Source organism: Excalfactoria chinensis, chromosome 1 (genome assembly GCF_039878825.1).
Source record: "Excalfactoria chinensis isolate bCotChi1 chromosome 1, bCotChi1.hap2, whole genome shotgun sequence".
NCBI classification, from domain to species: Eukaryota; Metazoa; Chordata; class Aves; order Galliformes; family Phasianidae; genus Excalfactoria; species Excalfactoria chinensis.
In genome coordinates, this window is record NC_092825.1 from 129,626,074 (window position 1) to 129,652,262 (window position 26,189).

General features: G+C 41.5%; 1 protein-coding gene across 3 annotated transcripts in view; it reads left to right on the forward strand.

The window, feature by feature from the left end:
• Window positions 1–26,189, forward strand: part of RASA3 (RAS p21 protein activator 3) — a 167,716-nt gene that overhangs the window by 86,170 nt on the left and 55,357 nt on the right. For all 3 annotated transcript variants that reach the window (XM_072345786.1, XM_072345767.1, XM_072345776.1), the window contains exons 4-5: window positions 10,851–10,945; window positions 24,051–24,127. In XM_072345786.1, coding sequence (XP_072201887.1) covers window positions 10,851–10,945; window positions 24,051–24,127 — 172 coding nt within the window. The remainder of the gene's footprint in view (window positions 1–10,850; window positions 10,946–24,050; window positions 24,128–26,189) is intronic.

The following is a 26,189-nucleotide window of genomic DNA, read 5'->3' on the forward strand; positions in this document are numbered from 1 at the left end:
AATGCTGTTAAACTATGACCACAGTAATGAGATGCAGAGTAATAGATACTGGTTGTAGATTCTCGCAGCACAATGGTGATAGATTTTTACAAGCAGTGTTAGAGCAAGCTGTTGCTTACTTTGGGCAGGGTGTCTGCCAGATATTACTTGCCTCGCATTTCTCATGCAGCAAACTAGATGAGACTAGATATATCTCTGTATGTATAAAGGTCTTGTGAAAACCTCTAGAAGCTTAATAATTATCTCTGAGAGGAAGAGTTTTCATTTGAAGTTATTTTAACTGTTTTTCATAGAATCTCAGAATGGCTTGGGTGAAAAATACCACAGTGATCATCTGGTTTCAACCTCCCTGCTATGTGCAGGGTTACCAGCCACCACACTAGGCTGCCCAGAGCCGCATCCAGCCTGGCCTTAAATGCCTTCAGAGATGGGGCATCATTTTTGCTTGCTTGTTTTTGTTGTGGCTTTTTTTCCTTTTTAATTTCAGTTTCTCATTTTTAAATTTGAAGTTGTACCTGACTGTCATTTTAAAAAAGTATAGTATAGTATGGCTATATTGATGCTGAGCAATACTGTGTATAATGCTATAAAAAGCAGTAATGTTAATATGCGTAAAGTAGTGATGCTGGTCTCTCTGTATGTCATGCAACTGCTAGCTTCTTTTTGTTTAACTTCTTGTTATATATTTTACATACCCACTAAGGAATTCTTTGTCACTAATTGCGATCATCTGTGTATAGAACTTTGCAGTTCTTTCTTTTTCTTCTTCTTTTTTTTTTTTTTTTTCCCCTTTGACCTGCATGGTCAAAGACATGGATTTAGAGAGGTTGGTAAGAGCCTTAGCTTTGCATTCTTCTTTTTGTGGATGTTGCATTTTGCACCACGGTGAGACTTCTGGTGATATTCACTGTCCTGTGTCAGGGATTTATAAAGCTTGGTTCAAAGCTCAGTAAAGTTAGTGGAAACTGGATTAACCTTCACTAAAGGAGTTCTTAGGCAAGGTGTTACTCTCTGTTTTGTATAACATGTTAATCTACTGCTAAGTATTCTGTTGTTTTCAGATATATCAGCTTAATTTAAACTGAAACTTTCTCTTAGCTGTGTATTGTTGATGCATGTATGTATTTAAAATGAGTAAATATGCATTTCCCTCAGTCACAAACAAGTATCAGCTATCAGGAATTAAGGACTTTCTTGTTTTTTGAGCTGTCCAGATTCTGCTGAATTTCCAGTGTAAAACTTGACAGTAAAAACAGATTCTATAGAAGCATGGAATACCCTGAGTTGGAAGGGACCTACAAGGACCATCAAGTCCAACTTCTGACTCCACAAGGACCACCCAAAAATCAGACTGTATGACCAAGAACTCTGTCAAAATGTTCTGTGAACTCTGACACTCAGGGCCGTGCCCACAGCCCTGTGCATCCCGTTCCATGCCCACCGCCCTGTGGTGCAGCCCCTTTCCCTGCCCCCCAGCTGCCCCTGCCCTGGCACAGCTCCATGCCGTTCCCTCGTGCCCTGTCGCTGTCACACAGAGCAGAGCTCAGTGCTGCCTTTCTGCTCCCTGTGAGGAGCTGCAGCCGCCATCAGGCCTCCATCAGCTCCTCTGCTCTACACTGAGCACATCGAGGGGCCTCAGCTGCTCCTCACACACCTCACTATGGTGCTTGGTGCTTATAACTTTCCTACTTGAGGTAAAATGTGTGTTTGTTTCTGAGGAAGAGCACAGTGAAAGATAAATAAGTAAATACAGAACAGCAACAGACAAAGCTGTGGGCCAAGAGCACTTCACTTAAGAAGGAAGAATTCCATCTTTTGGGCATAGTGAAATAGGTCAGTTTTACTCTGCAGAACTATGTGGTAGCAACTTAAACTGCCTATTCCTGAGGAAATGCTTTTACACAGGAAGAATTCCTATTTGTGTCTGGACATGCATGTACTTAGCAGAAAAAGCATTAGGTAAAGTATTGGGGTGGAGGTGAGATAACTGAAAATTAATGTTTAGCTCTGGTGTACGCATCCTGGGGAGAAAGGTGGTCAGTGTATGATTATTGAGCGAGCTTTAGGAAAGCTTTTTGGTCTCTCTGATCTTCAGTTTTCTTCTTGTAACATGGAGGCAAAACCACCTTTCTTTCTACTTCTCAGTTTCTCGTGTTGAAGTCATCTTATCTCATATGCGTCATAGTTTTCTGCAGCTGCAGTGTCCCATGAGTTGGCAGGCCACGGGCTGGTATTTTTCTTGCTAAGGGCTTTACTTTCTCTCAAAACAAGGGGTTTTGAACACTTGGCACAAGACAGACCCATGAAACTGCCAACAGAGAAGTGCAAATTGTCTCCTTTTCTCCATGTTTCCTTAGTTCCTGTTTTAATAATGAAGCTCTGACACTGGAGGGCAATTCTTCATGAGCTTCTGGAGCAATCTTCTCTGAAAGCTGCTGAGAGCAGCTTGTGAAAAGAAAACTGTGCACAAGATACAGAGAGACCTTTTTTGGATTATTGAAAGATCAATCAGGTTAGATTTAAAACAAAAAAATAAAATCATTCTGGTTTTTAATACCTCTTTATGGAAGCTATTGTAGCCTGAGTTTTCCCTCTTGTCCATCTTTTTTCCTCCTTCCCTATCATAGGCATGTTGTAAAGAGCATTTCAAAGATGTGGAAACGTTGCAAATATCTGAAAGGCACTGGAGAGAAGAGAAATCCAGAATTACTGTCACTTTCTGACAGTATTTAAAAAGAAGAGCTACTCAATATGAACTTTCAACTCTTTAGAGACTTTTCTGAGGAGACTTGAGTAAGGGAGGTTAGGAAGCGGTCCCTGCTGAAAAAGCCTGGTTAGCTTAATGCTGGAACAAGCTCTTCTCCACTGAAATGCTGAATCCTATGAATAGGGCCCTTTGTTTGCATTATAGAGATTGATTGTTTTATTATGTCATCGTGAGACATTTCTGCTGAAGAAAACGTGGTTACCCGTGCTCATCCAGCAGTGAACTTTCTCGAAGAAGGGAACTGGGAGTTGTGTCTTCCATCTAGGGGGACTAGTTTTAAGTTTGGTGTTTCTTAGCTTGTGGATTTGCCTACGTTTCCTGTGTGATATGGCACGTACAAGACATGTGCTTGTGTTGTTTGTTTGGCTGGTTTTGAGCGGGTTTCAAGAGGGAAAGAGAGAGAATGTGTGTGTGGGTGAGAATTTAAGTAGTGATTTTTATTTTTGAAGATGGCTGGCTAGTAAAGTTCCTTTTGAATCACTATTTAATTTTGCCAGAACTTTCTCTTGATGCTGCATTACTGCTTTCCAGGGTGTCTGGAGCTCAGAGTGGGCATATTCTTATTTATTCAAATATGAAGTACAGCTTGGTAATGATAAGTTCTTGACATTCAAAATGCAAGTCTGTGTGTGACAGATGAGAATGCTTAAGTTACCAAAACCGGAAGGAGTGGGGGCAAGACAATGAAAAACAAGAACCCCCTGAAACCTCTGATAGAAACTTCCGAGGAGAAGCAGACATAGTCAGAAACTGGAGCACGTGTAGCAGATATGTTTTTGGAACATACTGAAGTGTTTTGGCATACAGGATGGGAGGATTGTTGAGATACGAGATATCTTTGAGTTTGCATGTTTGTTTGTTACATTTGTGTTTCCCTAACAATAATTTGCTAAGTCATGTAGGATTTTGTTTGCTAAAAATACAGATCTGGAACAGCTGTGTCTTGGAAGAATTTTGGACACCAGTTGAAATGCAAATATAAGGAAGAAATGCACATCTCAGAGGATATGAAATACGATTTTTCTAGTTAAAATGTGCAGTATACGGTTACTGTGCAAATAAATTAGTCTTAAGCTGTCTGTTGATAATGTGTGCCTTGACTGTTAGTGTCTGATGCTTGATATACTGATGCGTATAGAACGTTGAGATGCCTTGAGTAGGAAATGTACTACTGAAAGTAAAGGTGAATACTGTTTAAATGTAGGTACTCTTTTGGTTTGTTTTCAGATTACAAAGTAGGAGTAGCAGCTCCCTGCTCCCCAGCACTTCATTTATTTTAGTAACAGATGCATGTAACTGACTTGCTAACATCTATATAAAGCATGATCCTGAACTGAATAAAATGAAGTTACTCTGAAGCTCTGAGGGAAAGAAAGAAATGCACTGGATCCTGTGCCTCTGTTACTGCACTGGGGAGTATGAACTTTCTTTCATACACCTGGGTTACTCCTGACTGAGGGGGTGGTTTGGTTGCAGTCCTAGTGGGTGTGAAATTTTACTGGAAAAAAACCCACACCATGGATGTCACATGCATAAGCTCTTCAGTGCAGGGCTAGAAGGCTAACAGAGGGAAGATTAATAAGTCATTCTGTTAATTACATTTACTACAACTCACTGCTGTAAGTCAATTTATAGAGGTTATTAGGTGTGCTGTACACCAAATTGAAAGTCATGGGGCCTCTGTATTCTGGCAGGCTGTAGCTTTGCTTAATACTAGTTGAGGTGAAGTAAGACAATAGGAGGGAAAAAAGTGCCTGCAGAGGTAATTAAACTAATATGCTTTGGGCTAAATTAGATGAAACCAAATTTGTAGGTGATAGACATTCTCACAGAATGAGAACACACTGGAACTGAAAGTTGTTTGAGGTTTGCATATTATAGGTGACTGTGCCTTTGTTAATAAGCACTTTCAAGGCTGAAGAGGTCATTTGTAGAGTTTCTCCTACAATCCAGCTGTCTATGGCTTTTGGGTAATTGTTGCCAAATATAAGTGAACCATCATCATTTGAATATTTTGGGGGTTTAAAGGAAAATTGAAAAAGAATCTTCTTGCTAACCTACGCTTCTTGATAGGTAAGAGAGGAAAAGATCTGCAAATAAACAGAAAGTAGAGATCAGTATTGTAGTAGAAAACTGTTCCCTTTGTCCTCTGCTTAGGCAGAAGTCAAAACTTGGTTTACTATTTCTGTGGTGTACTGCTGGATGACATGGGAATGATATCTACTCGGCGTGGTATAAATATAGCTACTAATGAAATAAAGGAAACAGATGACTGTGTCCCACAGTGACAAGTCTTGGAAAACTGTAAAACTGGAATTATCCTCAGAAGATTCTCTACAGTTGTGTGGAAAGCCTGAAATAAACATGAGAATATGAGAATAATTTGTTAGGGTGCACTCACGAGATCTTTTAGCAGAACAGATGATCATAAAAGCAGGAAAACAAAATTGGGCTTTCAAAAACGCGTATTTTTTCCTTTTTCCTTCTACAAGTGCATATTGTAAACAAAACTTAGAACCTGGACTGTCCTTTTACACAGTCCCCTGCTATTACCAAATGACAGTGTTCATAGTGTTTGCGTTTGAGATATCATAGATCTATCTTTCCATCGCAGGCATCCCTCTAGATAGCATAGATTGAGTTGGGCCTGCTGTGTTTTCTTCAATACATATCTCAGAAGGAGGAGATGTTAAGCAGCCTTTGTTGGATTTAAGTCTTGCTTGAACTAAGAGAAGACTGAATCTGTGAAGACAACTTAATAGCGGTGACTGCTGGTGGAAGTAACTGGAAGAGGCTGATGCTGGAGGACTTGGCTGTGCAATGCAAGCAGCATGCTCAGGAGCGTGAGCGCCTGCTGGAGGCAAGGCAAATGACAGCAACTACACTTCAATGGGGATAAGCCATGGACTAGCCATACCACGTTTCTCAAATGTAGATTCATTTAAAGGTCCCAGACAGCAGTTGGCAGAGAGCTTATTCTGGTGTGGTTATGCAGCTAGTTCTTCAAGGAGGCAAAGGGGAGAGTAGAAATTGTGGTATAAGGCAGCAAAGCTAACATGGTAGAGGGTAGTTCATGTAGTGCAGCACCTTACTTCTTTTAAGGTTAGAAGCTGTGTTTTAATCACAAGCCTACTCTTCTCTGCCTTATTATTCAAGACAAATCCCAAGAAGGGGAAAAATAGGTATCAGAAGTCTTATGTTCTTATACTAGGACTAATTATTCAAAAAACAGATGAAAGTGGGGTTATGAGTGTAGTCTACCTCAGTCGTCTTTGTAGGCTATGCTGCTGCTATGCTGTAAGTGTCCTGCCATTGTTACCACTAATTCTTAGCAATGGTGGTCTGGTAGTACTTGCTTTTCTTGGTGTGCAACACAGGAGCCAGGAAGGAGCCATTCTGCTGCTTCTAAGGCTCTCTGACCTGTTGCCTCCAATTTCCGTTATCATCTTTCTAATCCTCAGCTAGAGAGATGACTTATATCAATATTTTTCCATGTTGCAGGAGGAGAAAGCAAATTTACTGTAGAGTTCTTCAGCACTGCAAGCATCTACCCCTTTTTTACTTTCACGTTTCTCTATTTCATGACAACTAATCGTTTATAAGGATAGTTATAAAATTCCACATAGCCTGGAATAGTTTGCAGTGCTTTTTGGCTGGAGATTTCAAGGTTATGGAAGCCGTTCACAGCCTAAAATGCTGATTCAAATCAATTCTGATTTGTCCTTAGTCTTTCCAGCTGATGAAAGTGATTCTCCTTGTGCACCCTCAGATCAATTATTTTAAATGAATTCAGTGATATAGTGGGTCTGTGTACTTAGCAGAAAGCAACTTCTGAACTGTTCCCCATGACCTCTTACTGCCTGATATTGCAGGACATAGGAGGTGAAGTAGTCCCTACTCAGACATTAGAGAAGACTGAATCAATTAGGCATTTGGGACCTCTTAACATGTGACTCAGACCTAAGCCTTTGCTATAAATTACATATAGTATATATAATTAACAATCCTACAGACAATGTTGATATTGTATTAAAAAACATTGCATTTTATTGCTTGTGTGGGAGATTGGTAATCACAGCCTGAACCTCTGATTAATCAGCTGAGGCAAGTATGGGGTCAGCTGTGGGAGCACAGGTGAGAGTGATGTAGCTGTGCTCCCGGAAGGGGTGGAGCTCGACTCCATCCCCTCTGAGACCTCATTTAAGGGCTGACTCCCACTGAGGCAGCATCTCTTGGAGATCACTCTCCAGTGAGGACTGCCCCAGCTTCTTCAGCCAAGGCACCACCACTGGTGAGTTTTCCTTTGCTTATTCCTTCTGTATGTTTGCTACCATCTGTATATTAACAACCAATACATTGCTTCTGTTCACTTGGCAGCCATATGCAAAGTTTCATTGTTTTCAGTGTGTAAGTATCTCAAGACAATTCAAAGAAGATTCTGGAGCTGTTGAAATGCTGTCTTTTCGGGGTTCTGTAAAAATAAATGTCAGGTGGTTTTTCAGATAGAACCTCGTGCCCTTTTAAAATGACAAACTCCTGTCCTATTGCAATCTGACTTCTTTTTCTGTAAAGGCATACATCTAGGAGCTGGCAGAAGTGTTCAGATCCCTCAGCTGTGAGGCAAACAACACTCTGCAGATCTGCAAAAGAGTATTAAAAGGTGAGGTGTAATCCTCAAGTTATTGCCCTGTCCTTTTGTCACCAGCCCATAGCCCAGAGAGAAGGTTGCTACAACTGAATGGAGAGTGCTGGAGCTGAGTTACAAATGCCATGCTAGTCTTGGTATGGAAATGTTAAGCTCTTAATGAAGCCCAGAGAAGTGCAAGGGCAAGCCATTGGCCTGCATTGACTTGCCTGGGAAGAGCAATTGGAACTCCAGTGAGGGACAGGTGTGGAGGGTGCACTGTGCTCACAACACTTTCTCAGGAGGTGAGGCCGGAAATCTATACCCATCTCTGCTTATTTCTGCCTCTGTGCCCAAATTAATAACCTTCTCCCCAAATCTTCCCACTGTGTCAATATGACATCAGTTGTCAAGCAGGTTGGTTGAAATGATCTATGTGTCAGCCCACACATGACCCCTGAAACTTATTTGCTCCTACCTTCGCCTCCTCCAGTATGTTTATTTTTGCTGTTTGGTGTTTCTGAAGTTGGTTTCCTCAGCAGTTTCAATCTGGCATGCTGCAGGGACAAAAGTGCATGGTAGTGAAAGGAGGGGTCTTTGCACCCTTAGGTGCAAAGGGCCTGAGTAGTGCCTTCATTCACCAAGTGCTGGCTGTGTGTTTGGAAGAACAGGTTGCTAGTGCTTTGGGGTTTTTTTTCTGCTAAATTGACTCCCAGGAATAAGGCATCAAGCGTGGAATGTCTCATCTTTGTTTTGAATGCAAGGCTTAGGATTTAAACATGCCAGTGAAAACCTGTTGTGTGAATTTGGGGAATATAGAAAAATAACTGTCATCTGGATGAAGAACATGCAGAAGAGTGTGTGGATTGCCCCATGCTCCCCAGCCTGAGGTCCCGATGAGTACTGGACATTGAGAAATGAATTAGTTCAAATTAGAAGAATGCTTTTACCTAACCTCTGTTGGTTGAGAAGATTATTTACTTTTAAAACCTTGTAACTAAAGTGACTAAATATCACTCCGCATGCTCTTCTGTCTCCTGCCTCCTCTTGTGCAGTGTCTAAAAGCATGAGCTAACATAGGCAAGCTTTCTGCAGCCCTGGGTGGCTCTGAGGAAACCAGCATAAATGATGGGTTGCCTCAGAGAGAAGATTTGGAGTCTGTCACTGCCATCTGGCAGCAGCCCAGGTTTTGAGAAGGAGTGTTGTGCAATAGGGTTGAGTTTGGGAGCGTGCTGAGGAATCTCGAAGAGAAAAAGTCCTGTTAAGTGAGTGGCAGTAAACCTTTTGGACCTCTGGCATCAGATTTATCTTCAAGGAGAACCGCAGGCCTTTACCATGTGGTATCAGTGCTAATGACAGGTGCTGACAGCTTGTGCTTGTCCGCCTAGAGGTAACCCAGTTCTTCTGAGCCCAGAAGTTGTTTGAGCTGCTGCGTTGGCCAACTGGGAGACCAAGCAAGGCTATAAGGAGTGGGGTGGGACCCAACTGTTCTCAGTGCTGGCACTGGGCCTTTGAGAGCCTTGTGGTGCCAAAGCGTAGCTTGGGTAGGTGTGTGGACGTGGCCCTTACAGACTGGGAGTTATAAATAGACATTCTGTAGGCTGCTGCTATGCATAGAATTATTAAACAGGACATATTAAACCATCCACCCAGTCAGTAATGTACTTCTATGTATGTTTATACTAGCTGAAGTATAGGTCCTTTCTTTACTCTCCACCAACCCCTGCCAACACACATACATTTTCCCACTAGATTTTTCTTCTTTGTGGATCACTCAGTATGCAGTGAAAAGCCCTGGGTTCCATCCAGCTTGGCCAATGAGTTTCACTAGTTAATAAGAATTGCTTGTGTGCAGAGCAAACAGTCCTCTTTGGTTTCCTAATCAAAACAGTTGTGCTGCCACGTTAACTCTCTTGGAGCTGGAGGCACAGATTGTTGTGCTTCCTACTAGCTGATCATGCAGTCGGACCTGCCTGGGTTGGCTTCACCATCCCGAGTTCAGGGAGCCTTTACTAGAAGAGGAAATGGTCACACCTTTTCAGTTCTGTGCAGGTGTTGATGTTGCTGAAATCATCCCTGAGCTTTCCATAAAGAGCCTCCCTTTGGGGGAGGAGATGGGGTGAAAGTGATTGAAAGCTACTGGCAACACACACCTGTGAAGTGTGTGTTACCCTGCAGTCAGCTGAGGGATTTTCTGCAGGAGACTAAAGAGCGCAGTAAGGATGGCAAGCACTGAAAGTAAACAATCTCAGGTAAAGTTCACAGCAATTACTGAAGAGTCATGCCTTGAAAACATATTCCTCTGACCAAGTGTTTTAGAGAAACTGGGTTACACACATACCAGTGTAGTTGGAGAATAAAAGCAATAGCTGTGAAAATACACAGCCATCATTGCAGAGGTTCTCAGCAGCATGTCTTCTCTTTAGCACATTTCACGTTTAACCTTTCTGCCATGTTGCTTTGTAGGTCTGTATAATTTACTGTTCTTCTAAGTAATTTCAATCACTAATCCTGCATTTGTGGTGCACTTAATCTGCTACGGTAATCTCTGGTGTAAAGCTTACTAGGAGATGGATCTGGTAATCTGCATAGGATGAGAAGGGGAGGAGTGTGCCGGGGGCAGAGGGAGCAAGCTGTGGGAGAAACGGGGCAGAAGCTTTGTGGAAGCAAGAGCAGAAACCATGTCAGATGCTGAGGAGGGCAGCCATGGTAGGGTGGCTGACCTGTTTATTAACTGGGACTGAAAGTCTGGAAAGCGTCACCAAAAGTAGTCTGAGTGTGCTGGAAGAATGCAGCAGCAGCTGCCGCAGAGTGTATGGAAGCAGCCCAGCAGATGGGAGGGCCAGGGGGAACACTCTGCAAAGGCCAAAATTTGAGCGGATAGAGAAGCATAATATCATGGTTAATTTGAGACTGACAGGAACTTCTGGATTTCAGACAAGCTGTGTGGATTTGGGGAGCCTTGGAAACCTGTTTTTGCTGCATCTTTCCTATAAAAATATAGCAAAGTGTTGTTTACAATAACTGCACACTTGGAACTTTATTTTGGGATTCTTACAGGCATATCCATCAAAAGTCTCAAACACACACCTTCCCCATCAACCTCCAGCCATTTTTGAGCTTTTTCCACCACACATTTAATTGTCATGTCCAAGAAGTAATAATATTTTTACTACAGGCCTGCTTGCAAACTCACCCACACAGCGCGGTGCTTCAGTCTGTGATGTATGATGTTAGGAATTCTAAAGTCTTTTATAATATGAAGTGGAAAAAGGTGTTAATGGGAAAGAATTATGTACTGTGCTTAAAAAAAGAAAAAACGCTCTGAAGAAATCTTTGCTTGTTTTGAAGAATTTTTTGAGTAAGCCATCAGTGTTTGAAACCCGTTTTTGATGGAAATGTACTCTAGGGGAGCTATAGCATATCTTAAACTGTGCTTCTGGTTTGTTTTATTTACAGGAAAGGTAGCTATTCAGAAAGAAGATCTGCAGAAGTATCATAACAGAGACACCTGGTTTCAACTCCAGCATGTTGATGCCGACTCAGAAGTACAGGTGAGATGAGCTTGGCAAAGGAGTGTTTGTAACAGGGCCATGTAATAGCTTCACGGGTTCTGTGGCTCAAGTACAGGTGTGTTGCATCACTGCAAGGGAAGTACTGCTCATTAGTATAGCCTGTGTTTCATTGATATGTGCAGCTTGTGTGGGGTGTCTGTGCATAGGCCGAATTATGAGTGTGCTCAAGTCAATGGGGCCAGGATTCTGCTTGCAGAAATAATTAAAACTTAGTGGACTACCAGGATTACTAATTCAAGGAAGAGTGTGGTTATCTGCTAGGTATCAAATAGCTTCAAAACATAAATAACTGTTGATTCCTCAGGCAGTTGAGCCAGTACCTGCACAGATACTATCTTAAAGGATTATATAGGCAGGTTGTCACAGGATTGGCAACAAATACATCTCGGCCAAAAAACAAGTTTAAAATGGTGTAGCAGAATATTAAGTGTGTATAATTCAGTTACACTAGCAATTTTTTCTATTTAAAAACAACAGCAACAACAAAACAATAGAAACCAAACCCACTTTTGAACTACAGTGTTTGCTTAGGAGCTCAGATATTGTCTGACCTGTGCAACAAACTCCAGTAAGTGTAGTGGGAAATGCTGCTTAGGTAAGTGTGTGTTGGGGTTAGAAATAACATAATGACTTTCCAGTTTGCACACTGGTCTGTCCATACTAGGTCAAAAAATGACACCCTGCACAATTGTTGCAGTACGTAGTGTGGTTATGTACAGTGAAGCGTATGCAACAACATATTGAAGGGTAGGTTCTCTGTTTATTTGGAGTGACAGATAATAAACTGTTGTGCATGTGATGCAAAGAAAGCCTCATGACAGCCTGTTCAGTTTGTAACATTCTCTTGTAGAATATTGATCTTCTTTAATGCCGCATTTCGATGCCAATGGTGATGGAAAGGCTTTTAATAGCCTTTTAACATTGAAGTCTATCTTGTTTACCCTTGCCTCCCTTTCTTCTTACCTCAGAGCCTCTTGTGACAGTGACTTTAAAACAATAAATTTAGTGTGTTTATTTCCTGACAGATACAAAATCTTCCTCTTTATAATGTATGCCCATACAGTGTATGGTGTGGTGAGCAGGACTAGGAAAGTCATCCTGCCCCTGTACTTGGCATTGGTGAGGCCTCACCTCAAGTACTGTGTTCAGTTTTGGGCACCTCAGTACAGAAAGGACATTGAGATGCTGGAGCAGGTCTGAAGAAGGACAACAAGGCTTGTGAAGGGCTTGGACAATATGCCCTGTGATGAGTGACTGAAAGAACTGGGGCTGTTTAGTCTGGGGAAAAGGAGACTGAGGGGGGAGACCTGATTGCCTTCTTCCAATATCTGAAAGGTACTCACAGCATGAGTGGGGTTGGTCTCTTTTCACTGGTGACAGGTGACAGGACGAGGGGAAATGGCCTCAAGTTGTGCCATGTTAAGTTTAGGTTGGATATCAGTAAACACTTCTTTATAGAAAGGGTTGATAAGCACTGGAATAGGCTCCTCAGGGTGGTGGTTGAGTCACCATCCCTGTTTGGATGCGGTGCTCAGGGATTTAGTGGAGGGTTGTTAGACTTAGGATAGTCTGTTTAGGTTGTGGTTGGACTTGAGGGTCTTTAAGGTCTTTTCCAACCTGAGTGATTCTATGATCCTATGATCAGTTGAAAAACATTGATATTTGGATGATTCTGCATAGTTTATTTTGGCATAATGTTTATGCAGAATGAGCTTGAGGAATCATTTTAGACCCAGGGTACTTTCTAGAACAGCATAGGTAATTTGGACTGTGAACTGAAATGTTTGCAATCAGTTTTTGGAGAGAAGAAGAGCACGATGTTTGCTGGAAAGTGTATTCCCTGCTTGTAATTACACAGTTTATCACTTCCACTGTTTCTTTACAAGAGCCCAGGAGTTAAAAGCAATTTCTGCGTTCTGTGAGAAACGTTTATTACAAATAGTTTGACAATGAGTAGCACTCTGATGGTTCTATCCACTTACTTAATTTTTCAGCAGTCTTTATATTAAGTAGCCAACACGAGGGCTTTGTGCTTTCTCAAACAGTGGGAACAAATCTGTAAGTATTTTGCAGAAATTCTTATGTATGGGAAGATAGCCAAATGAGTGAGTATTTTTGTTTGTGTTTTTTTTAAACTTGTGGTATGTCAGTATACAGCCTTTTCCTAAACACTTACTTATGCATTTATAAGAGAAAAGAGTATTTGTATAATATTAAGTATGCAGCGTTACTCAGTTTTTCTCCAATTTTTAGCAAAATCATTTAAGAAGTTTTAGGTGGTTAACACTTGTAATGAATCATACTAATACCAATAATCAGAGAGTAATATTAATGTGGCAACTGTAGGTTTATCGTTCTAGCAGTTATCTCCACTGGCTGCATATCTAGGGGATAAACACTGAAACGTGCCAGGAAGTGCCTGAATTTTACTTCTCTTTTAGTCAGTCAGTGACCTTAATACTGTTTTCCATGTCATAGAGCACTTTATGGCTATTTAGTTATGCATCAGAGCACTGCATTGAGGCAAGCTACTGTCACTCCCACATGCTGAATAGAGTGAGAACTAAGTGTCAATGAGAGTGTGACCTGCTTGAGGTCATACAAGTCAGAGTGATGAATTTAAAACAAACAAAACAAAAAAAGTCTGGTTTCTAATTCTCTCTAATCATCGGGCCATGATATGAAAGAAACTAGGTATTAAGCTCGTGTAGAATTGTTGTTTGCCAAGCCTGGAAATATCCAGGTTTTAAGCACACCAATTGCACAATCAGAAATTGCAAACCAGCTTAGAATCAGTGGATTATTAAAGTATTAATGAAATATTAATGATCTTGGGTGCCTTGGTTCTCAGATACTCTGCCCTGGGACACACTCAGCCTTGATACTGAGAACAGAAGGATTGACTTGAAACTGTGGATAGCAGCATTTCTGATGTAAAACTGTTATTTTTAGCTGGCTATCTGCAGTCTAATGCGTATAATGAACGTTTTGTTATTGACGTGGTTTAGACTTCACTTCTGTGAGTTACGGAGGTGATACATATTTTCAGATGGAAATACTTCTCTCTGTTTTCATACATAGAGGCTGATATATGATAGGAAAATCACATTCTTTTTTTGCAAATGGAAATGAGTAGCAGTGTTGAATTCTAGTGTTAATGGAAGTGGAGTGCATTTTTTAAGAGCTGCCATCCCTGGAGATGTTCAAGAACCATGTGGATGTTCTAGCACTGTGGGACACGGTTAGTGGGCATGGCAGTGATGGGTTGACAGTTGGAGCTGATGGTCTTAGTGTTTTTTTCCAGCCTTAACAATTCCATGGTACGATGTCCACAAATTTTTCTTGGAAGCTACTGCTTCAATTATTCTGATGCTGTAATCAAAATGTCACTGATAATGTATAACGGCATCAGACACAGTTGCTGAGATATTTAGCTTGGGGCTTTGCAATGGGTCTTATGCTTTTCCAACTCTGCTAATTCTTACTGACTTGCAAAGATGTTTTGTGTTGTCAGGAGTCAAGCTAAGACTAATAAATTTTATTGTAGATGAGAATGTTACTGACAATAGGACTGCTTAATCATCAGTCTACATGGTTATGAGCCCTGCTGTCAGATGCTTTATTGCCACATGCATTCCTTGTTTGGCAGGAAGACATACCTAAGTTCTGCATGATTGCTCATCTTGAAAGAAAAAAGAGGACACTATCCATCTAGGCAAAAAGTGGCCAAAAAGCCACCTGCTGCTGTTCAGTGTGCCAAGTGGTAGAGAAGCTCTGCAGCAACTCAGTCCAGGGGTGCAGATTGAGCATTACCTATCTATCTCAGTGCAGTAATTAAACCAATCGTGAAGCCTTGGTCGAGGGTGGAAGGATTAGCAGCAGAAGACCGAACTTGATAAGCTGTTTGCACTCAGTGAAAGCACGGTCTTGCACACTTCCCTTTGGATGTGACTTCATTAGCTGTTTGTCTTTCAGGACTTGCCATTTTCTCATGCATTTTGATAATTGGAAGCAAAAATTTGCTGTGCTGCTGTGTGTATGTGTCTCCTGATCCGTGAATGATTGCCTTTCCTCCACATGCAGAAGTTTACTTGACAATAACTGATTCACTATTTGCCTGGGGCAGTAGATGACAGGTGCTCCCAGGGGTCCATATGTTCTCAGTGGGGACTGATCCCAAGCACACATCTGACCTTTCAAAACCAGCAAAGGTCTCTTGGCAGTTTTCATATGTTTTTTGTTGGTTGTTTTTTTTCATGGTAACTTGAGCCCTTCACAGTTAAATATGTTTGTGAAGCTTGAATCCAGATTCCCTTTGTGTGTATGTAATCAGTGAAATGATTACCCAGCCCATGGCGGTTGGGTTGGAACTAGATGATCTTTGAGGTCCCTTCCAATCCAAGCTGTTCTATGATATGATTGTATGATAAGAACCAGAGACATTCTGACTAATAGCAAAATGCACTTGCATGTTCCAAACAATATAGTCAGTAAGAGGGGGAGAAATACAAGGAGAGTTGCATTCTGCCATGTTTTCCTGTACAGGCTCTTGCTTTAAAAAGATCCCATTTTCAAGTGTCCTTTGAGTTGCTTCCTCCACATCAATGACAAATGTAAAATGGTTGTGTTCTCTTGCAACAGAGTTCTCAGTATTAATTGATAGAGTGCTTTTTCAAAGCCAGTCATGCTCAAGGTCTTATGTAAAATTCATTGGGGTCTAGAAGAAGACCTAAAAAAACACACGAGTAAAACCTGACATGACAACTTGAAAATTGCTCGTTTTCCTTTCCTTCTCGTAAGAGCTTTGATGTATCTGAAATGTATCTACTGAGTTATCAAAAGTATGTAAAAGAGAGAATACCATCATCATGGAAGCGAATTGTCTCACATTTTAACCTTCTGTATTCGAGGACTTGTGCGAAAAATTTCATGATGATGAGAAATACTTTCCTCAGACGCCAGAAGTCCTTTCTTTGACTACTACATTAGCATTTTGCTTATCCAGGCCTTTCATTCTTTTGAAGTACGCCTGTTCTTGAGTGTGAAGCAATATAAGCATCAGTTGGTGGGCTGTACATCATGAGTGGAAAACATTGCCTATAGGTATATTTGGAGAGTACATCTATAATCATTTTGTAGGTGGAAATCTCTGGAAATCACTTTTGTTGCTGGAAATTACTACTGGCTCTAAAATGCTTTATTTTAGCTGGAGGAATATATCCAGGGCACTGTGTGCTACTCCTTTGTCAGCACCTTCCCATTGAAAGCAGCATCTGTATTCCAGGCATCAGGCTTCATGAATGAAATCCTGGCCTTGCCAGGGTGGGAGGCTTGCCATGACTTCAGCAGAGCCAGGATTTCACCACAAGCTTTTGAATTAGGTCTACTAAATTCAGTCCTGTTTGACAGTTGATCCCAGATCATCAGAGGAAGCTGGGAATGTGTTACTTTTGCTTTCTTTTGCCCTACTTTCATAATATTGTGGAAGTTGCCGTGGTCTTTCCCCATGTCTGTCTGTTTCCTGTTCTATAAAAAGCATTAATTTATATATGCAGGGAGCAAACTGTGCTGAACTTGACTGGTTCCGATGTTAATTGTTACTTTTCTGAAGTATATGGGCTTGAAGATAAAATGAGGTTAAGCAATTTGTCTTTAGGAGCAACTGTATTAGGGTGATAGCACTCCAGTGACTGATAGAAATGCCTGCTCTGTTGAACAGTTAAGAGCATTGCATACCCACTGCCCAACACTGAAATTAACAGTGTGTAGGTATTTGAATTCTTCTAGCATGAAGATGAGTCACTGACACATTTTGTGCAGCCCCACTGTAAGCACGACTGTATGCAAATCTAAAAAGAAGAAGCTGCTTCCAGACTTGATATCTGCTTTCCACCACAGGCAGGAAATAAATGGGTGTTACCCTCTTTTTTTTTTAATGAACGGTGGGTTTTAGGTTTCCCCTCTCTCAGTTGTTTTGAAAAGATGTGAAATCTCTGTTTTGATAAAGTGGGAAGAGTCTTAAGGCTGTGTGCCTACCGGTACAATTATTTCAGAGAATTGAATGGTTTACCAGTGTTTTAAATGTTTCATAATAATGTCTGTGTTAATAAAAAGGAAGATTTACTAACCTGATCCTGCTTTGTTGCTGTATTGAGTTTACATGTTAGGGCTTTGGTTGCTGTGAGCAGAGCCCAGCAGTGCCCCATGGCTGTCACAGCCTGCTCCAGAGGGACCCTCCACTGCCAGAGCTGAGCCTCAAGCAATGCTGGGTGTGCTCTGGAAGAGCAGAGTAAGGAAGCGAAAACTGGTTTTCTGCAGCAGCTGGGAGAGTTGAGAGAACTGGCCCTGCAGGCACCAAGGTCTGTGCAGTAGGAGGGCAGGAGGTGCTCCAGGCCCAGAGCAGAAGCTCCTGCAGCCCAGGAGAAGCCCATGGAGGAGCAGGCTGTCCCCCTGCAGCCCACGGGCACCATGCAGAGTATTTCCTCACATGCTGCCATGGAGGAGCCCATGGGGCAGCAGTGGATGAAGCCTGGAGGAGGTGCAGCCCCATAGAGAGCCCTGCAGGAGTAGCCCTAGGCTGGAGCTGCAGCCTGTGGAGAGGAGCCTGCAGTGGGACAAGAGGGCTGGGGGAGCTCTGCTCATGGGGACCCATGTGGAGCAGTGCCTTAAGGGTAGGCCCTGTGGCATGGATCCATGCTGGGGGAGCCTGTGGGAAGCCCATGGGGATCAGCTCAGGAAGGACAGCATTGTGGGAAGCCCATGTGGAACAACGGCAGTAACCATGGAAGAGTGGCAGAGACAGTGTTATAGACTGATAGCTGCCTCCATTTCTTTTTCCTCTGTACTGCTTGAGGGGAGGAGGTAGAAGAGGTTGGATGGGAAGAAGGTGTTTTTAGTCTGCTTACAGTTTTAACTGCTCTAGTCTGTTAGGAATAGAAAATAAAATATCTTATGGTGGTGATTCTGTTGATTCTGTTTTGCCTGTGGTGGTAATTGGTGAGCAATCTCTGTGGCCTTGTCCCAAACCTTTGCCCTTCATGTTTTCTTTCCCTATTCTTATGAGGAGGAGGAGTGAGAGAATATGGTGGAATTTAGCTGCCCATCAGGGGGAAACCACAATGGTGACAACACTTCCTCCCTATGTCAGTGTGAGAGCACCAAGTTCAGACTTAACAGCACAGACAGGCAAGACAGCCTATCCGGTTTTGCTCTGTTACTTCTCAAAAGCTAGCCGAGAAACTTGGCATGTGGTCCAGAGCACCTCCTGATGAATAATGAATTTGCATTGTTTCAAAATAACACACCTGGATTCTCCATCTGCAGAGCACAATTTGTCTGTGGAAAGGAAAGCATCTGGCTGATAATGACATCATTCATCATATCAAAGTATTTCCGAGGGACACAAGACAAATTTCAGGGCTGATAAGTTCCAAGGTTTTTGGTCATATTGAAGTTTAGAAAATGGTAGGGGTTAACGCTGTGCCAAGTGAAGGTGCTTTGTCAGTTACTGAGTGGTTGCGACCTGCTTGCGTTTGTTAGTTTGCACATATAGAGACTGAGCAGACATCAGTTCTGCTCTGCGTAGCAGTTACAAATCCATGCAGTGTTCATTAGTTCTGTTATGCTTTCATCAACAACAGACTGGATTTTGTTCCAAATCTTTGTGTGCAGCACTGTGGTCCAGAAACCCATCTGAGGTTATCTGGAGCCTGACCCTTTTCCTGCTGCCAGAGCCTGCTGTTCTTCTGCTAAAGGAAGGAAAGGTTTTTGCAGCAGCAGATGTAGGTAGCAAGCAGACAAGCTCACCCTTCTGACCCAGGCTTGTGCTGTGACCTTACATGGGGCTGCTCTTCGTACTGCAGAGCTGCACCCTTACTCTTTCTTCTCCCATTACCTCACAGACGGCATTTAATGAGCACTTAGAAATCGAGTAGGTTTTATTGTTTGTTTCTAAGCTTTACCAGTGCCAGAAAATGACATCTCAGGAAGTTGCCCAAGAGGGTGTCAAAATAGACTGGGTCTGATTACTTTTGCCTGAAACAAAATTTGGAAAGACAGATACAGCAACAGTACAGCTCATCCCATCGTTTCCAATGGTCTCTGTGCAAAAGCAAGTTTTTCCAAGGCTCCTTTCTGCAGACCGCTCTCAGTGAAATGCTAAACAGTGATTTTCCTCTAGCAAGGGAAAGTAAACCAGTGTCACAGGGGATGTTACAATCCTCAATTTACGAGATTCCAAAATAATGAGATGCTGGTATTGGCATGGGCCAGTTCATGTCATGTGCTTTGCCTGGCCCTCTCCCACAACCCATTCCTGTTCCATCTCTTCCCTTCTTCATCTTTCAGAGCTGGAGTGATACTGCTTGCAACCTTTCTGTACCAGCAGGAGGAAGAGCAAAGAGACAAAGGCGGGTTTCAGGCCCTCTTCCCACACTTCAGAGCAGCGAGCAGGGTTGAGCTAAGCTGCAGAGCTGATATGGTTGAGCTTTACTGGCGTAAGGGTCCCCATGTGGGATAAAGCTTTGAAAAGTTCCATGCACACACACTCTCACATTAGAGGTGAGAAGTCTGCAGCAAAGGCAGACTAGTGAGAACTGGAATGGTGGGTGACCATCAGCCACTTGTCCAGCAGGCTTGATAGTGGATTAGCACTTCTTTTTACCAGTCTTCAGGTATCTTCTGTTACTGCTTTGTATACAGTCCTCATATGTGACGATAGTTGTCTTGGTATTTGATATTCATCCAAGCAGATTTGGATATGTTATATATATTTTTGTTTATAGAGTTAGCAACATATGTGTTGTTAAGGTCTTCACTTTTTAACAGTGAAGTGTTTCTAAAAAGGGTTCCACAGTACAAAAGGAATGTACTTAGTGAAGATATAGTTGATACTTCCTTGAAGATATGACTTAATGGACTAGACTAGCTCCTGTTTTTCAAGCTACACTGTGGGGATGCTGCCTCTAAGGCCCAGCCTTTGTTAAAAATGTTAAAAGGGACTTGTACCAGCATGGTAGAACTCTTTCAAAACAATAACCTTAGGATAATTTGTAGTTGTGTTTTCTTTCCTCACTTGACGTACCACGTTTAAATTAAACCAGACATTTGCAACTGCTGGAAATGTGATACAGGTAAGTAGTATCTGTGTAATTCTACTTACTCTACAGCTGTCTGCTGGTGTTTTCTTTGGTAACTTATAGTTACATTCCAAGGAGAAATGAAATTGTGTAGACAAGCTTTTCCTGTACCTGTAAAAACAGAACTTGGATTCTGTTTTTCTTTCCTTTGCAAGGTTATGGTTAGCTCCAGTTCATTTTTTAGTCATCTGTGTGGTGTAGTTCTTGTTACTCAGTAGCATTAACAAGACTAGTTAACAAGACTAGAGCTCGATTCTATTATTTACTTAGGAAAGGCAATCTTTAACAAGCACATATTTTTTCTTAGGATGGACTTTTTAATGTTTTGTTCATTACTGATTTCCTTTTGAGTGTTCTTTACTTGCCTGCAAGAAATTCAATCTACCGATGACTTCTTTAATCAGGAACTGAAAAATGGAACCTGGCTGGTCCCATTATGGTGTTTTGGCTCTGATTAGGAAGGACATTTGACCTATCAACCCACTCATCTATATCATCTGGAGTTTATGAAAAATGAAGTGTTGTTCAGCAATTGTGTTGATACTCCTTCTGCAGCTCATTCCTTGAAAAAATCCTGCTATTCCAAATGTGAAGTGTCTTCTAATGAACGTAGTTGCTTCTAGGAACATCCTGATATACTTTCTATGTAAATATTTCAGTATTTAACACATTCTACACGTTTTGCCAACCCTTCTGTTTGTTACACTGCGTGCAGTGTAGATGATTTGCTGACCTTCTGTTGGTTAAGTCTTGATTTTTATAATACTGATTTATTGCGTGGTTTTCTGCCTCACTTGGAATAATGTGCTATCTTGGTATTTTGTAAACCAACAGCTAGCATTGTGAAGGAGTAAATTTACTTATGTTTTGTCTAACACTGCTATTGATTTGGGAAAAAGAGTTCAGTTTACATAGAAGTAACATTTCCTATGAATTAAGCCTGCAAGTAAGTTATTCATTTAGATATATATAATAAGCCTTATTAAAATGTACTTAGATATCTGAGCTTTATTTGGAAGTAAGGAAGTAGTCTGGGAATAGTCGTAAAGCTGCAGGCTGAGTGATCTTGTGACCCTTGTTTTGCTATTTGAAGCTTTGAGTCGCTTTCTCAGCAGCTGGCCATTTTTCTGAGTCTTCTCAGGAGAAAAATGAGAGATACAAGAAACGCTGGCTTTTAGCCCAGAGGAGGTTGCACCGTATTTCTTCTTAATGTAGTTGGGAAAATGTGTGAAGTGCTGCTTACTCAAGAGCGTTTTTGGAGCTTAATTTTGGAAGTAGGCAGCTTCTGTTGTAATTACTTAATTTGAGCAGGGTCTAGTAAACTGGAACTGTAAACTAAGTTTACATTCAGGCTCGCTTAGGTGTATGGAAGCATTCTTTGTTTCCTGAGAGAGATCAGTCATGCCTTTGTTTAAGTCAGCAGATGTATCTCTGTAAAAACACTTGACCTTCTTGGCATTTTTCTACAAGAGGATATTTTCTCTAGAGCTCCTAGACCTCTTTCCCTGTCTCTTAACTCCTTCAAAGCTCATTGCTGAGTTCTCCGATAAAGGTAATATAGAGGATATCAACAAAGATGGCAGCAGTGGTTGTACACGTTCATAATCTAAATTTGTTCTCTAGAGCCCCATGGTTTAGCTCTAGTGATAAACTATGTGGAAGAGAGAAGAGCGAAAAGCAAGGGGGAACACTGTAAAATAAAGCCAGAAAGCTGTCCTGTGTAATCCAAGCACTCAGCCAACTGTGTTTAGCCCCTGACACCCATATGTATGATTGTCACTGTAGCAGGAAGAGGTTTTAGACAGATGGGTCTAGAAGTGGCCTTATTCATTTGTGCAGGGATTGCTTCTCTTGTTCATGAGGCCAGGCTCAGTTTGGGAAAGAAATGACAGATGTTGAAGTTTGTGTGCAGTGAAAGGATAAAGGAAGGGATTAATTTCTTTGTTAAAACAGACGTGAAAAACGAGGAGTAGGAGACACAAACTCTATGGGGTTTTGTTTATATAGCTTGGAGGGGCCTTTTTTTCTTGTTTTCTGGATGAACAGCAGTGTCAGTTGCCACAGGAAAGCAAGGAAGCATGAAGTGAATTCAAGATTGTGCAGTAAAACTGGTCTCTAGTAAGGAGTGTATGGAAGGATGGAGAAAGAGACTATTGCAGTAATAAATGTTGTTATTCACTGATTTCTTCAGGGCAAGCATTCCGTGCTGGCTTTGCAGATGGAGTGTGAGGCACTGATGCAGGCTGCCATGGGTGGTGGAGAGTCAGAATACCTGGAGACGTTCAAGAGACATGGAGATATGGCACTGAGTGGCATGGTAGTGAGCATGGTGGTGATGGGCTGATTGGACTAGATGAGTTGAGAGGTCTTTTCCAGCCTTTATGATTCTATGATTCAGAGTTTGTTTGTACTGCTAAACGTAGGAGGGCTGGGAAATGAGCTTGAGCTGAACTTCTGAGTGTCTGTGCCATTTGTTAGTGCACTCCCCGCTCTACTTCCATCTGCTTTCACCAGCTTTCATCCAGACAAATCTGCTGCAAAGGAGGTAGATCTTAACAACATAATACGAGTAGGGTCAGGGTTTGATCTTCGTTCCCTTCTGTTATGCAAGATAGGCATCCTTTGGCAGGAGTTCTGGTAATGTGAAAAAAGAGGAAAAGTCAAATCTGGAAGATGTTATGAAAGGGCTGGCAACATGAGTCAAGATAAAATTGAGTCAACAATTCCACCTACATTAGACCTAGTGGGATAGATTTTAGGGTACTTTGGTAACAAGGGTGGAGTGGAAGTAGTTTTAAAGATGAATGACTCAGTTTTGGCCATCGTGATTTAAACAAGATGATTGGACAACACTGGCATGTCAAAATAGATTTAACAACAAAATGTATTTTCTGTTTACTCTATCCATATATGGTAATAGTTTTTGCCAGAAGAACCTGATGCACATGTTTTGAAATGTAATAGACCTAATGAGAGTAGCGCAGTCTGTATTTGTGATTTGACTTTATTTTCTTGGCATGTTAAAGCATCAAGTCACAATAAATTCAGTGTGACAATTTGGAGTTGAAGGCTGTATAGCAGTTGATGCTATGAATGCTAGTGATGTGTTTGACTGTTTGTTTTTTTAATTCAGTTGCCCTGTGTAGTTTTACTGGAACTCGTCTCAGAGTTTTACTTATTTCTTAATTTTTAGCCCCTTCAGTTTTCCAGTGTTTTAATCACAGAATGACCCAGGTTGGAAGGGACCTCAAGAATCATGAATCTCCAACACCTCCACCACAGGCAGGGCCACCAACCTCCCCATTTAATACTAGATCAGGCTGCCCAGGGTCCCATCCAACCTGGCCTTGAACACCTCCCGGAACGGGGCATCCACAGTCTCTTTGGGCAGCCTGTGCCAGCACCTCACCACTCTCTTGGTAAAGAATCTTCCCTCTGACATCCAACCTAAATCTTCCCTCCTTCAATTTAAAACCATTTCCCCTTGTCCTGATGTTATTTACCATTTCGAGGAGTTGACTCCCCTCCTAAAGGCTCTCTTTAGGTACTGAAAGGCTGCAATTTATAACACACTGGTGTGGTATCTTTTCAGTGACTGTGTTGGAGTTCTTTGTTTGATATTTAAAATACTAAATACAAATAAAGCTACAACAGAATATTTTTACTCCAGACTGCAGACACGCCATTTCCCTCAGTTAGTAAAACATACAGAAATACAATAAAAGGGGTGGGGTGGAAATGAAGGATTGTGTACTGAAATCGAGTGAAGTGGCTATTAAACTATATTCCTTAAGAAGTTAAACATGTCACCTGCACAACTGTTAACTAATCTTTGAACTGCTCCTGGAATTGCTTGTGTTAGTCAACTGGCTTTGTTTTCAATTGGAATGGTGTGGCTGGGTATGCACAGCACTCATTTTTCATGTGTTATTTTTTGTTGGTTTCAGGGAAAGGTCCACCTGGAGCTGAGGCTGAGTGAAGTCATAACAGACACTGGTGTCGTCTGCCATAAGCTTGCAACACGGTAGGACTTAAAAGTTACGAAGAAATATATAGAGAGTGATTCATTTAAAAGTCATTTGAGGAATCATGGCATTGACTGGAATTTGAATGTTCTTATGGTCAGAACTTAGTTACAGCTGTTGTTAATCAGCAATATTCATATGAATTTATTTACAGGATGAGAGTTTTTTTTTTGTTCTCCTTTTCTGCATATACTTCACACGATTTTCTTCCTAACAGTTTACATGTTAATATATCAGTTAGTCATTTTAGAAATATTAAACATCCCAGAATAATGTCCTTCTGATTTGCATTTTAAGGGTGGTACCAGTTAAGTGAAGTAGTAGCGTAGCCTGTGTGTTAACAGGGTGTTACAAAGCTGACTCAACAAACAAAAGTCTGCCATCAGTTATTAGAGCAGTCTGAAAATCTCACTTAAATTAACTGAAAACTTGAAGTCCTAGGACTCAAACAGGCATCAAGATTTTGCCTTCATATGAGGAGTCGGAAGGCTATTGCCATATGACCACAACAGAGCCTTTCAGGAGGTTACTTAAGGAGCAGTGTAGTACTGGTTGACCTCTGTCAGGAATCTACCTCCTGTTCTGTGTGTGGCAGAATGTCATCAAAATTGGAGTGTTAGTATCATACATTTCTAGCTGGTTGGTCATAGTTTCAATAGAGAAATACTGCGCTAGGAAAATAGTGACCAACCTTATTTTCAGACCAATATTTTACATTGTTTTGTTGTTGCCTCTGCAAAGGCTTTGCTTAAAAAGCTATCATTTGAAGCTGGGATCTACTAACAAATGCAGGTGTGCCATGAGCTTGATCTCCATCCTCCTAGGCTCATGTGAACATGCAGAGTTTATGATCTTGCATGCCTGTATATATTTTTTCTAGACACACAGTCCCTACCAAAGCTCTGTGGGTAGGCATCTTTGAAATCTTTTGCTCTGTAGTCTGCCAGTTAAAAGAAATAAATCTGATGAAGCACGGTGAAAGTTGCTGTGTAGGCTCTGATCTTCATGGATTATGCTTACACCAACCACTTGAACAGAGCTGTACCTCTTTAAGGTCTAAAGTTGCCATGTCAGTATAGCTGTGCACTGTGTTGAAGGCCCAACCTTCATTTAACTACTGTAGTTTGAATATGACCAAGTCATGGTGTTTCTGAAAAACCGGGTTTCAAGCCAGAAACTATTGAGTCCTAGGCTGTCATCTTTTGCTGAAGTGTTATTTCTGTTGTCATAGATCCTAGGCCTTTGCAGGAGAGGGGGAAATCAAAGGTGGGCAAGTATGGTTTATTGTCCTACTCCACTGTCTGTCACCTGTGTGAGGGCAGATGTTTATATGGGGCATTTGGAACAGTGAGCTTATCATTACACTTGGACTGTTTCTCGGAACAGGCCCAGAGGATAGTGTGCCTAGAGAGGGAGAAGGAGCAGAATTGTTCCATGTATCAGCTTCATTTGCTTTAGTCTTTCTGGAAGTGAAAAGTGCACTCCTATATGATGCAGTGCAGCAGGAAAGGCCTCTGTCTTTATCCGTTGAACTCCAGCTGTGAGGTAAAACCATGGGGTGTCTGACAATTTGCCAGCAGAGATTATGTGGAACATCCTTTCACTCTCACCGTCATGTTTTGAATAGTTAGGTTATACGCTGAAGGACTTTCAAGAGTGTTATTCTCACTTTGTTTTTGTTTTGAGGCAGTATGCCATACCACAGCCAGACTGTCTTTAGTTAAATCAGATCTTGGTAGTGTTGTAATCCCAGTGCTTTTTTCAGTGATATTCCTAAAATGCTGGAAATAGAAGTCTGAAAAGATCCTTCTCAAAGTCTTATATATACAGCTTTTTGCTTCATGCAGAGCAATAAGGCAGTTTTAGCTTTTGATGCAGCATTTTTTTTCTACCTTTCTATTCATTTGACCACTCAGATTTTAAATCGAATTCTTGCCTTTGTGGCCTTGCTTTGAAGACTATTCCTTTTACTCTGTCCAGTACAAAGAACATTATTTGAACAGCTTATAAAGCATTCTGTAACTTTGATTTTGAATGTATTGTTCAGTAAATACAAAGTAT